At 47.5% G+C, this 12,500-nt stretch overlaps 1 protein-coding gene across 1 annotated transcript in view; it reads left to right on the forward strand.

Annotated features, from left to right (window-relative positions):
• Positions 1 to 12,500, forward strand: part of LOC117775343 (homeobox protein Meis1) — an 80,648-nt gene that overhangs the window by 320 nt on the left and 67,828 nt on the right. Inside the window, exons 1-6 of the mRNA XM_034608423.1 lie at positions 1 to 439; positions 2,171 to 2,391; positions 3,459 to 3,600; positions 3,921 to 3,971; positions 4,494 to 4,544; positions 5,845 to 5,991. The exon at positions 1 to 439 is cut by the window's left edge and continues 320 nt beyond it. Of these exons, the coding sequence (XP_034464314.1) occupies positions 428 to 439; positions 2,171 to 2,391; positions 3,459 to 3,600; positions 3,921 to 3,971; positions 4,494 to 4,544; positions 5,845 to 5,991 (624 nt within the window). The 5' untranslated portion in view covers positions 1 to 427. The remainder of the gene's footprint in view (positions 440 to 2,170; positions 2,392 to 3,458; positions 3,601 to 3,920; positions 3,972 to 4,493; positions 4,545 to 5,844; positions 5,992 to 12,500) is intronic.

The following is a 12,500-nucleotide window of genomic DNA, read 5'->3' on the forward strand; positions in this document are numbered from 1 at the left end:
CTGTGATTGTGGCCATTAACACTGAGCTGGTGCCGATCCCGTGGAGACGCGCGGCGGACCATCACTCATCCGGTACTTTTTGACAAGCCCTCGCGCTTTGACTGACAGGCGGAGGGGCAGAAAGCCATGAGAGTCGCCGCTTCGGTGTGAGGGGGCTTTTTATTTCCACCCGGGCTTTTGGGAGAAGGAGTCTGGCGCCGCTGCCCCCGAGGAGGACAGCCGAGGACCTACGCGCCGCGCCTGGGCTCAACTTGCGCAGAAAAGCGCGGACTGGCTTCTTCAGCGTGGAAAAGGAAGGCGCACGGGATTTTTTGGTCCGACACCGCTTCACCCATTTGTTTGGATTTTCTTTCTTCACCTCGTCTCCATCCTGGCCTCGGAGGGGATTTATCTCAAGTGAAAGAAGGACCAGGGAGTGAGGAGGGTTATGGCGCAACGGGTACGTAGGGCAGTCCCCCCCTCGCAAAGTTTCTCTAAGTCCACCGGGCTCGAACGCAACGCTGCGCTGTAACGTGGCTTGATGACACACATGCCCGCACGGACGCACGCACTCGGCGGTGAAAGTTTGTGCCGTGCTGCTGACACATGGACGCACAGTTCGGTGTTTGTCGTGTGTTGGCACGGTGTTACGCGCGGCCGCTGCCCGCTCGCTCCACGAACCGGCCCGTGGAGGGACCTCGGGAGCGTGATCATATCTCACATCGGCGCTGGCTTAGATTAGTTATGACAGGCCAGTTACTGGAAGCGAAACTGGGGTGGGGGGGAGGGCGAGGAGGCAAAACATATCTGCACATTTCTCCTCGCGCTGGGCTCGTCCACGTTTCACAACGAGCAAATTTTACGAAGTCAACAAAACCAAAAAAAATTCCCAAATTTCAGCGTCAGGTCCTCCCGAGCGCAAAGTGGGAGAAACGCGTAATAACAGCGAAATGGCAGCGAGGCGAGTTTCCAGTAACGAGGTGATGACTCAAGGTTTTGGTTCGGACCCTCCAGGAGAGTTGGCCCGAGCAGCGGCGGGTTCGGAGCTCGGTAGTAGACGGAGGCTCGCTGGGCTCATTCAGCTGCTCGCTGTGGCACCGGAGCTGCTCCACGCTGGGGTCTGCACCCCTCTGCCTTCGGGGTCCGAACCCTCAACTCGAAGTGATCGGGCTTTTGTTCGTCACTTCCAGAGAAAAAACATCAATAATTCAACAATCCCACTTTTTTAAACTTTTCCTCCAGCTTCTCCAAGCGGACTCGGAGTCTCCGCGGTGTAAAGAACCAGCTCCGTGTTTAATAAACTGCAGAACAACAACGTGAAGAATCACCGACACCCACAGACTCAGAACTGACACGTGAAGAAAGTTAGAAAATCCAGCTCCGGTTTAAAAAGAGTCTGTAAAAAAAGTCACAACACGCGTTTAGTTGCTTTTGCTGCGTGAACTAATCCCAGCGTGTTTAATAGGTAATAACATGCTGCACAATTATGAGCCTGTAAAATTAAAAAACACTGTATTTAACAAGTTTAAGACATTTGTTGTTGTTCACAGTGAAATAACACCAGGCTTTAAAATACTCGAATACTAATACTAATAATAATAATGAAATAATAGCAATAATAATAACCGAGTCGTGCTACTATAGTTTGAGTATTTTTCACTCCTAATAAATTTAAACATGTTGAATAATTCATGTTATTTTTTTCCTTTAAGCTACAAAGGTCCTTGTTAATAAACTGAGAGCAGAACTAGTTTCTGCTCTTTAGAACCAGTGTTGTAGTTTTTAAAATGTAAACAATGTTCTAGTTAAACTTCAGGGTTTTCATGAAAACTACAAAAAATTATTAAACAACTCTGGGGAATTTATTTCTCTTGTTTTCTAATTTTTTTAATAGTAGTTTTAAAGAAAGAAAGAAAAAGGGCAGCTCGGTGCACTTGTATTAAAGAACCACTCTGAATTAATAAGATTTAAGAAAACACGTCGACTGAATTTGGAAATTAATTAAACTATTTCCCAGTTTGCACATTTTTTTACTTTACTGTTTAAAAAGAAGAACCAGTCTCCCAGTGTCTCTTCTCTCACTTTGAAGAACTTTCTAATGTTTTCCAGACTTGTGCTTTTCTATAAAGTTCTAACCAGACTCTGGTGTGTTTCTGTGCGTGTGTGTTCACCGCGTGTTTGTTGTGTGCAGTACGAAGACTTGCCCCACTACGCGATGGACGGGGTGGGCATCCCGACCACCATGTACGGGGACCCGCACGGCGCCCGGTCCATGCAGGCGGTGCACCTCAACCACGGGCCCCAGCTGCACTCCCACCAGTACCCGCACACCGCCCACACCAACACCATGCCCCCCAGCATGGGCTCCTCCGTTAACGACGCTCTCAAGAGAGATAAAGACGCTATATACGGGTAGGTTCGAGTCCCCCGGTCCGCGGGGGAAGCGTCTCATGGGCCCAGGCCCAGAGGGGGCAGCCGGGTGGGCGCCAGGCTGCAGACCGAGTCCCCAGGCAGGAGAGAAACCCGGGTCAGAGCCCGGTGGAAACACTGGAGCACAAACTGCTGCACTGTGCGTGAGAGAGCAAATAATGTTCTGTCAGTTGTACACATTTGATTCTCTTAACGTCCGCCATGTTTACTACATGTCTGTGACAAGTGGACAAACAGAACAGACAGAACAGACACGTTGAGGAGGTTCACGTCCTCCATTTAACTGAGCGTGTATTTCTCACTTTAATAATAACACTCACATAATAATCAGACAAAGTAGAATTATTATTTTTATTTTAGAATTTAACTTGTTTCTTTTTTTTTTAAACTTGAGCAAAAATAATATCCTCATATCTTTTAACCATTTTAATTAAATATGTGTAACGTTGCAGGCCTCTTCAAATTTAAAAAAAATGTATAATGTTTGAGGGAAATCTCAAACACACGCACGCTCATTTATTATTTTTTTCTACAGAAGTTAATAAAACAATTTCTCAGCATGAATTAGTTGGAGGCTGAACAGTTTCACTTTGCGATGACACAACTTTCAGGAGACATGTTGTCACCGAAGCGTTCAGCTGTTTGCTCTGATGCCTTAAACAATAAATAAAACACTGGACGTGCACGTTCAGCCTCCTGCAGCTTCACCACACACACACACACACACACACACACACACACACACACACACAACACACACACACACACACACACACACGCCTGTAATCCAAACTGAGACCTGTGCAAGAAATTGTTTGACTGACTCTAAAGCTTTTATGCTATTAGGCGCGCCTAGATGTAATCACAGGAGCCGGCCCGCTGTTCGCAGCCCTGCTCCCAGCCTCTGCATAATATAATAGCAGAGGCTGCAGCCCGGTCCCCACGGGCGACTTGCTGGAGAGTAGCATGGCTGGCTAAATCCAGCCCGGAGTAGTCTTGACCCCGGCGCTGTTCTCTCTGGTGACATTTGCTATTGTGTGTGTTCCCAGGCACCCCCTGTTCCCCTTGCTTGCACTGATTTTTGAGAAATGTGAATTAGCGACGTGCACCCCCAGAGAGCCCGGGGTGGCGGGAGGAGACGTCTGTTCATCGGAATCCTTCAATGAAGACATAGCAGTGTTTGCAAAACAGGTCAGGAGAGTTTGACTCTTTTCTTTTTTTCCCCTTCCTCTTTTGAAATCGTGCATGCTCGGGCTGGTGGGGCTCTCACCTACACATGCACAGTGTGGAGCTCGTGACTTCAAGTTAATTCTGCATTTAGCAGAAATTAAAATGACACGTTTTGTAGAAATGTTTTGATTTAGCACAGTGTAAAGTCTGTGCGTAAAGTGAGAATTAATGTCCAGCACACACACGTTGTATTTCAATGTTACATTCTGTGTTATGTTTAACTTTATAATAGTTTGTATTCACGTGTTTTATATTAAAAAAAAAATTGTTTTTGCTTTTAGATTCGGGCGGAAAAGCCTTTATTTTCATCAAATCCAGAATTGGATAATCTGGTAAGAGGCATCATTTATTCATTAAGATTTCCTGACATGTCCCCGTGTAGCAGCTGCACGTTTTGCGTCAGAGATCCGTGCATGTGGCGCTGAGAACTAAAAGCCCAATTGGAGGTGATGTTCGTGTTCGGGGGCTGTTTGATATCACGATGGCCCCCGGTTGTATCTGCACATGAAGGGCCGCTGTTTGACAGCTGTCGCAAACCTCTGAACTCCGTCTGGAAAGTTTTTTTTCTCCTCGTGCTTTTACTTTGTGTAGTTTAGCTTCCTGTGAATGTGATGTGAGGAGAAGGTTTCCTCAGCACTAATAGATCTCTGACTCTGAGGCTTATTGCCGCGCCATGTCTGCACCGTATGCCTGCTCTCCATATTGCAATAACGTCCAAGTTTAATATCAGTTCCACATAAAGCTATACTCGCATGAATATTTTCTCTCTCGTCTCACTTATTGAGAGAAAAGTGCCTGTTTAATATCAAAAGATGTGAGCAGCTCGTTTTTTTATTGTTATTTTAATTTTTCAGATGATTCAAGCCATCCAAGTTTTACGATTTCATCTTCTGGAGCTGGAGAAGGTAATATCCTCTGTCCACTGCACCACCTCAGACCTATGGGCTGTTATTTGCATAAATGTATTTTTGCGAGTCGGTTATAATTAGCGTCAAAATCAATCATGGGGCCATTTCTCTTCCGCGCTTAATCACGACGCAAGCTGTTACAACTGGAACGGATATCTCTGTGCCCAAATCTCCCCGCGTGTTCTAATGAAGTTTAATGTCGGCAGAGATTGCGTGCAAGGTGAAACATATCGGCGAACTTCGTGGGCTTTGGTAGGAGTGATTCTTTGTGGAGGGCAGAAGGCCCAGGCGGCCATCTGCGGCGAGGGATGGTGGGTGTACAAGTCTGATTTGGCTCCGTGTCAGAGGCACCACAGTAAAAATCTCCACCGCCCTTTTAACCTAAACTTTAATATGAAACATGAACACGAACCTTATCAAAGCTGTTCGCAGTTTAATGACCGAGCCCTGCGCGCGCACTGCTCCTCTTCCAACAGAAGTCTGCAGCTCGAATAAAAGTTTTTTCTGCGCGTGCACGCTGCTGACATTTGAGTTGCTCGTGCTGCAGGACGCGCCACATTGGCGGTGATAATCTAATGTAGTAGACGAAATTAAACAGTTTACCTTAAATGTCAGTCAAGCGGGTCACACTGCTCTAATGGCCACTACCCGGGGCACCATGGTGAATCTCACACGGGTGTTGAGTGCGTGGCAGCCCCGGAGCCCCGGAGCCCTCTTGTCACTGTCAATTTTGGACGATATCTCTATTTTGAGAGGCGGAGGGAGAAGGAACCAAATAAAGTTGCTATCAGACCGGAAGGAGCGCGCGGCAGCCCCCGTGCGCACTGGGCTCCGCGCGGGGACGGATCCACAGGGTCTCTCCTCTCGTCTCCAAAGATCCTCAAACTACTGTACAAGTATTAGAGGCAGCAAAAAAAAGAGAAATAAAATGTGACTTTTTTGATTATTTCCAATAATTGTATCACAGTGTCAAATTAACATGTGGCCTTTGATCAGCCACGACTCTGCGTGGAATCTTTTAAAACTATTTGTTTAAAATGTTAGAAGCAACAATGCGCTGCGTAAAGAATGCGTAAAAACTGTTTAGGCTCCAATTTCATGTCAAAGGCTGCTGTGGCGTGCGTGTGTGTGTGTGTGTGTGTGTGTGTGTGTGTGTGTGTGTGTGTGTGTGTGTGTGTGTGTGTGTGTGTGTGTTGTGGTTGCACATGTCACCGCAGTGATGCTGATGAAGATGAGGGTGAAGCTCTCAGTGTGTGTGTGTGTGTGTGTGTGACGCCTGTGCCTCCTCTGCCCGCAGGTACACGAGCTGTGTGATAACTTCTGTCACCGGTACATCAGCTGCTTGAAAGGAAAGATGCCCATCGACTTGGTCATAGACGACAGGGAGGGCGGCTCCAAATCAGACACCGAGGAAATCACGAGATCATCGGTGGCCCTGGATCAGGTACACCCCCCCCCCCCTCCCCCCCCCTCTCTCCTCCTCTCTCCCCCCTCTCTCCCTTTGTGTGTGTGTGTGTGTGTGTGTGTGTGTGTGTGTGTGTGTGTGTGTGTGTGTGTGTTCTCCCTGCTGGTTATTCAGCTATTCTGGGTCACTACTCCGCTGCGCTGTTATTTGCATATGATTAGGGCCGTTTTACATTCCATCCATCGGAATGAAAAATTCTGAATAATGCTGCTATTATTGGCCCATTAAGACGTGAACCCGGAACCGACCTGGGAAGATTAGCTTGGAAAAGCATCGCCATAAACTTGACCTGTTTCATGTCCATTTTAATTTAGTGTCTGTGTGCGTGTGAAAGTGGAGCTGCTCTCCTCGGAGCCTGAGTGTGAGCAGCGGCTGATGGCTGATGGCTGATGGCTGCACACTGAGGTTTAGGTGCCTTTGCTTTCTCCACTGTGCGAGTTCACGGTTCATCACGCGTCTCCTCGGTGTTTCTCCTCAGACATGAGTGCACATTGCTTATCGAGACCTCCTCCTCCTCCTCCTCCTTCTTTTTTTTTATTCCGCTCGCAGCGCACAGACCCAGCCCCGACCAGGACGTTTATTAATTTTATTATTTTAAAGCAGCGGGTATTAAAGGTAGATTAGGGGAGTGTTTCCCTTTGTGCAGATATCACAGATAACCGCGGCCTTCATTATGTGCTCCACTGGCTGGTGGCACTCCGGGGACATTGTAGTGCGCGCACAGGCACGACCCCACTGCCCCCCCTCCGCCGGTAAATAATCAGAACAGCCACCGATGATTAGAATTATGCAAATCTGGATTTTCGGCCATTAATAGCTGGAGTCACTTGGTTGAAGGCTATGAGAGCATGTATCAATAAGTTAAACTACCCCCCCATCTTTACGCACAGGCTTATGGGAGATCAGCGGCTCGAACGTATGGAGCCCGATGGAGGAGAGAGAGAGAAAATCAAGTGTCCAAATTAAAGGGATTAGCTGGGTAGTCCGACATAAAAAGCAATGAAGCGATTAGGCTAAATAATTTAAATCCGTGGACTTCCATATGGTTGAGTGGCTGGTCTGAGTTCAGAGAGAGAGACGGCCACCGGCTTTTATGTCCTGGGCTCAATGGCAGGACTGGGGCCTGACTGGGGCCTGACTGGGGACACCCCCCACCCCGCTGCTGGGGCTCTCCTCCATCCCCTGGCCCTTATGTCTGATTATGGAAATGAGAAAGATCACCCGGAAGATAATACTTCATTTAATCCAGAAGCAGAATTAAATAACACAGACGCCACTTGTGCATTTAAGTGTCTGTTTGAACCGCTCGTTGTTTCCTCCTGGGGATTCAGTTGTCAAAAGTTTTTTTGATAGATAGGTCAGGACATGGAATGAAGCCTTCTGTTATATAGATGTGGAAATGGAGTGTGTTAAAACCCTTGGGTTTCAAGGTATATGAAGGAAATTATGTTGTGCTCGGGGCACTGATGCAGATCTTTAATTGACTGTAAGATGAAGACATGGCCTAATTTAATATAATGATCGTCCCTACATATCGTTAATTCAGGACAAAACCGCATAAGCTCATGTTTACACTGACAGAAAACTACAAATGACCCACAGGCACAGTTTGCATTGAAATGCAGAGAAAACTTTTTGACAGATGTTGTAATATTGAGGGATGGGCTGATGTTCCAGTACGATAACATGGAGACCGTCCACAGCAGCGGGCTGTGTGTAAATGGGCATATCCAAACAGGGAGAGGGTGCACGCGGCTCACTGCTTACATTGTCACTCTAATGGCTCTGCACTTCATGACTTACTCGCTGCACAATATATATTTTTGAATTTTGTGGGCTATTTTTGTGTGACATCTTATCTGCAGTTGTTAGGCTGTGACATCCTTAACGAATTTGCGTTGTGTGGGCATTATCTCTTTCCATATGTATTTTTAATATATGCCCTCGAGCATAAAGTTGAAGTGGACTGGGGGAAAAAAATGCTCAGAATTTGCACAAAGAACAATGTTAACAAGATGGAGAAAGCAGGCTCATTTATTCATAAAGCAATTTATTCCAGTGAGGCGACTGTAGCAGAGGAGAAAAAAAAATGTCAGAGGAGAAAAAAATACTTTGAATTTATTAAACTCAACAATCCAACAACGACCGACTTTGTTGCTGCATTATGCAGCCTTGCGTCATAAGAGTAATTTTCAGAATATTCTTTACATGTCTTTACATTGTGCTGGTGTTTAGCTTGTGAGGCAGGCGAGTACGGAGGGAGCGCCGAGCGCCCCTTTCACAAGAAAGCAGAGCATAGCTGAGAGGTGAAGAAGTCAGAGAGGCTCTGCGCTGGCTTGTGAATGCAGCCCAGCCAGTTTGGGCTCACCCTCCTGTGTTTGTGTGTCTTTCCCTGTGTGTGTGTGTGTGTGTGTGTGTGTGTGTGTGTGTGTGTGTGTGTGTGTGTGTGCGCACTAGCTGTGTGCATGCATCTGTCTACAAGTGTATGCATATATGTGTATGTGTGTGTTTGTGTGTAGGCTGCAGTGTGTGCATGTGTGTGTTGAGACTGGCCTGATAAATGCAGCACCCCCCTCAGGTGCTATGTGAGTGGAGTGACTGGTTAGCACCAGTTGGACTTTCTTAACCCTTTCCCTGCCGCTCCCTGGAGAGCTTCCCACCATGTTTGCCTCATTTCTTTACTCCAGCAGCAGGTTTTCCGTTGCCCCAGTAGACCTTCTGCCCTGAGCTCCACTGTACATGAACATTAAGCCACAGTTACACTCTGAGTGAATATTGCAGCGGCTCTTGTCCTCACCGAAACACGTCTCCGTCTCTCCGTCCTCTTGTTGTTGTTGAAGTGTGGTGTCAGTTGCTCTGCTGATTGCCGTCCCAATTTGCCCGGAACACATGTTCACCTCGGCCTGAAGGAGCACGGGGGTATTTCCACGCCGCCGTACGTCATTTGCACAGTTGCCTTTAATTGCACAGAGAGCGAGGGGAGGGGCGCAGCAATTTGCTAATGAACTCCGAGGGCCCGACTCTCCACTGTAGAGCAAAACACTACTAATGGTGCTGAGGACTCACTGCGAGTCTCAAGAGCTGCTCTACTTGATTGAGCCACGCAGGCTGAAGCAGGGCTGGAAATAATTGAAATCTCCTTGAAAAATATTCCGCACCAGACTTTTTGTGGACGTGAGAGCGTCTTAAATGATCCTGAATGATCGGCAGTGGATCTGTTGACTTTGTTTAAATTGTACAACTGACTTTTTCAGGGGGGTGATTGTTTTGTTTGCTGTTGAAATCACGTGAAAAGAAAAATGTGCAGATCTAAAATACTCTGTTGCTCTTTGCTTTATGTCCGGACACTAAACAAACCCGGCCTGTGTGAGCTCAGTGTTGTGGTCACTGTGTAAGAATTTACTCTTGATAGCACTATCGCGGTATCTTCTCCTAACAATTGGCACTGTGATGCCACACAAGTGCTTGTTTCCAGGTCTTTGAGGCCCAGCAGTGTTGGTTTAGGTAACTCCGCCGGTCAAAGAGTGACCCCCTACCCCTGCCCACCCCTCTGCGCTCAATGGAAACCCTGACCGCCGGGGTCAGCCACAATTTTCCTAATCAGTACACCGCTATCGCTAATCTATCCGCTTCTCGTTGAAGTATGGACGCAGTTACACCCGACTTAGCAGCCGCTCGCTCTCCCTCTCTCCCTCTCCCTCCCTCTCTCTCCTACAGTGGCACGCTGCTGTTCCTAATACAAACTTTTGAACCATCGTGGTGATTGTTGGTAATAGCTGCTTTTGTAGTTGAATGGGGGAGAGGGTTGACCCCCTCCCGCCCTCCCTCCCTCCCTCCTCTACACCCTCACCCACCCCCAACCCCCTCTCCTGAACTCCCCCCTCTTTTTTTCCATTGGGGAGTGAATGTGGGGCGGCTGTGAAGAATTCAACAAGTGATACAAAGAGGCGACCACGTGACTTGTGTGTTTCTTAGCCTCTTCATTATTGTGGTGGAATAGCAAGTAGGGGTGATTCTGATTAAGCAAATCAAGGCCAGAGTGACTTCAAAGTAAAAGGGCCGTCCGGAGCCTTCATATATCCTCAGACGTCCGCAGTGCATTTGTTTACTTGTCCGAGGTTCTGGATTCTTCTGCTTGATTTATCAGTTGTTTTTAAATCACTCGTTTGCTGGAAGCCGGTGCCGAGCGGAGCCGCACTGTGTCACGGACACTCTGTTGTGATAGCCACAAGATCCCAATTGCAAATAAAGTTCTTGGCGAGTATCTCGTGTTACTTATGATGGGCGGCCATGTCTGTCCCTGAGGCCTGCTGTGGTTTCTTTGGCTAAGTAAACAATAACCTGGCTTAACACATGTGTACTTAGCTAATGGAAAGTTCCTCTCCCTCTTAACCCCCTGCAAGCCTCTGACAATGGCCACAAACAGCCCGTCTCCGAGGAGTCAGGGGAGAACGTCCCAGCGCGGCGGCTGTGAGTCAAGCTAGGCTAACGAAGAAACCGCAGCAAAACATGTCATTAAGAAATTACGCCCGCCTTTTCATTCACGACGGAGATAGCGCGGAGGGGAGGGCAGCGGAGTTAATGTTTTTGTTTGGATTTCAGCTCACAGAGAGTAAACAAGCGAGAGCTGAAGTGGAGGAGGCCACGGAGACAGAAAATCAGAAAGAAAATCAGTTTCCACGAGTGTCGTCTAAATGGACTTTGAAAGCTCTGGTAATTATCTCAAACATGTAATTATCTTTGGTTGTCTCCATGAGGTTAACCCATCGGTTTTAAAAAGCCTGGTGAAGAGTACCTGACGGCTATTCACTGTAGCATACTTCACTTACTCAAGAGACCAAATCCAGTTTTCTCCCTCACCCCCTTCAGCAATTATAAGGTTATTTCTTCTTTCTTTGTCTATTGTGAAGAGTTAGAGGAGGAATGGGAGTGCAGAGCAGAATGGGAGGGAGGGGGTCTTTTGCTTTTTTTTTTTTGTACCATGCATACCATTATCAGCCCCCTCCTTTCATTTTGGAAGTACTAATATTGCAGCGAGGGGAGGAGCGGGGTGGAGAGCAGCCGGGAGAGCGGAGGTAGTTTGGCAAGCACTTGCTCGGCTGGTTATCAGAGGGGCAGATCCTGCTCCTGCTTTATCTAGTCACAGTGGAAACCAAAGTAAACAAGAGTTTACAATAGCTTTCAGCCCCTTTCACTCACAGCTCCACCGCCAGCATTCAGCCGGGTGGGAGAATGTGTCCGGACCTATTAGAGGCCACCTCGCTGCTGCGGCGCACGGGACCCTCGCCGATTTCAACACGAGGAAGCAGCCTCCGTCGCAAAGGTCAAAAATGTGTCGAGGAAAATGTGTTAAAGAAAAACAACTGCAGAGAACAGATGCACCAAAGCATTCTGGGGGATGAAGTAGCCCAACTGTCATCATTGATTCAGATGTACCACCACCGAAGAGTGCATGTGTGTGTGTGGGGGGGGGGGGGGGTTATTTGGATATTTATGTCTGTGGCGTTAAGTATGCACATGTGATTATTCCTGCACGCTCGCTGGCACAGAGTGAAAAGTAAATATCCATATCATCACAAAAGGTATTTCAGAGTGAGGAAAGAAGAGAGCGTGGGAGGGGGGGGGGGGGGGGGGGGGGGCAAAGCACAACAACCTTAACCATTTTCTTTATTATTGCAAATGAATTGGCAGGGCAACATTTCTTGCATGAGCGCTTGTATGATGTGGGGCCTGGCACAGCGAGAAAGGGAAGCCCCCCTCGCATCTTAGACGCCGCACAATGAGAATGCATTGGATTGGAATGCCTCACCGATCATAGCGGAATCAGAATTTCCAGCAAGGAAAATCTTTTCACGGTGAATTAGGGTGGTGGAGGGAAGAAAAATGGTAATGAAAAAAAAAAAGGTATGCACGGCTCACAAACAGGGTTCCCTCGGCTCGGCGCGGCAGATTTAAGAACTTTAGCTAAAGCTAGGCAGAATAGAATGTGGAAAATTCAATTTACTAAACAATTAAGCTTTGAATTAATCTACATCCTGCACAGGAGAGAGCGAGCGAGAGAGAGAGTGTGTCAGAGAGAGAGAGAGAGAGAGAGAGAGAGAGAGAGAGAGAGAGACCACAGTGGCTCATTAAGGGAACAGAATAAACCGAGTGTGCACTAGAGGGAGAGCTCTTTCTTTTGCTCTGTTTCCTTGAACTTTCTGTTTATCCACCGTGTGCATTTACATATCCCACATTGTGAAGGTGGACCTCTGTGCCGTGGACTTGTTGGCACAGGGTGTGGGTTTCTGTCACAGAGTGTCTTGTAGTAAGGTGTGTGCTTTTGTTAAATAACAAAATAGGGACTGTGTGTGTGTGGTGGTGGTTCTGTGATGTGTGCATAGGTAGATAAAGTGTTTGAGTGTGTGAGTGACCTGTGTGCACTGGTGTGTGTGTGTGTGTGATCTCAGCTGTGCATTAATTGTGTGTTAGATCAGTGTTGGGCCTGT

This window comes from Hippoglossus hippoglossus, chromosome 15 (genome assembly GCF_009819705.1).
Source record: "Hippoglossus hippoglossus isolate fHipHip1 chromosome 15, fHipHip1.pri, whole genome shotgun sequence".
In the NCBI taxonomy this organism is placed as follows: domain Eukaryota; kingdom Metazoa; phylum Chordata; class Actinopteri; order Pleuronectiformes; family Pleuronectidae; genus Hippoglossus; species Hippoglossus hippoglossus.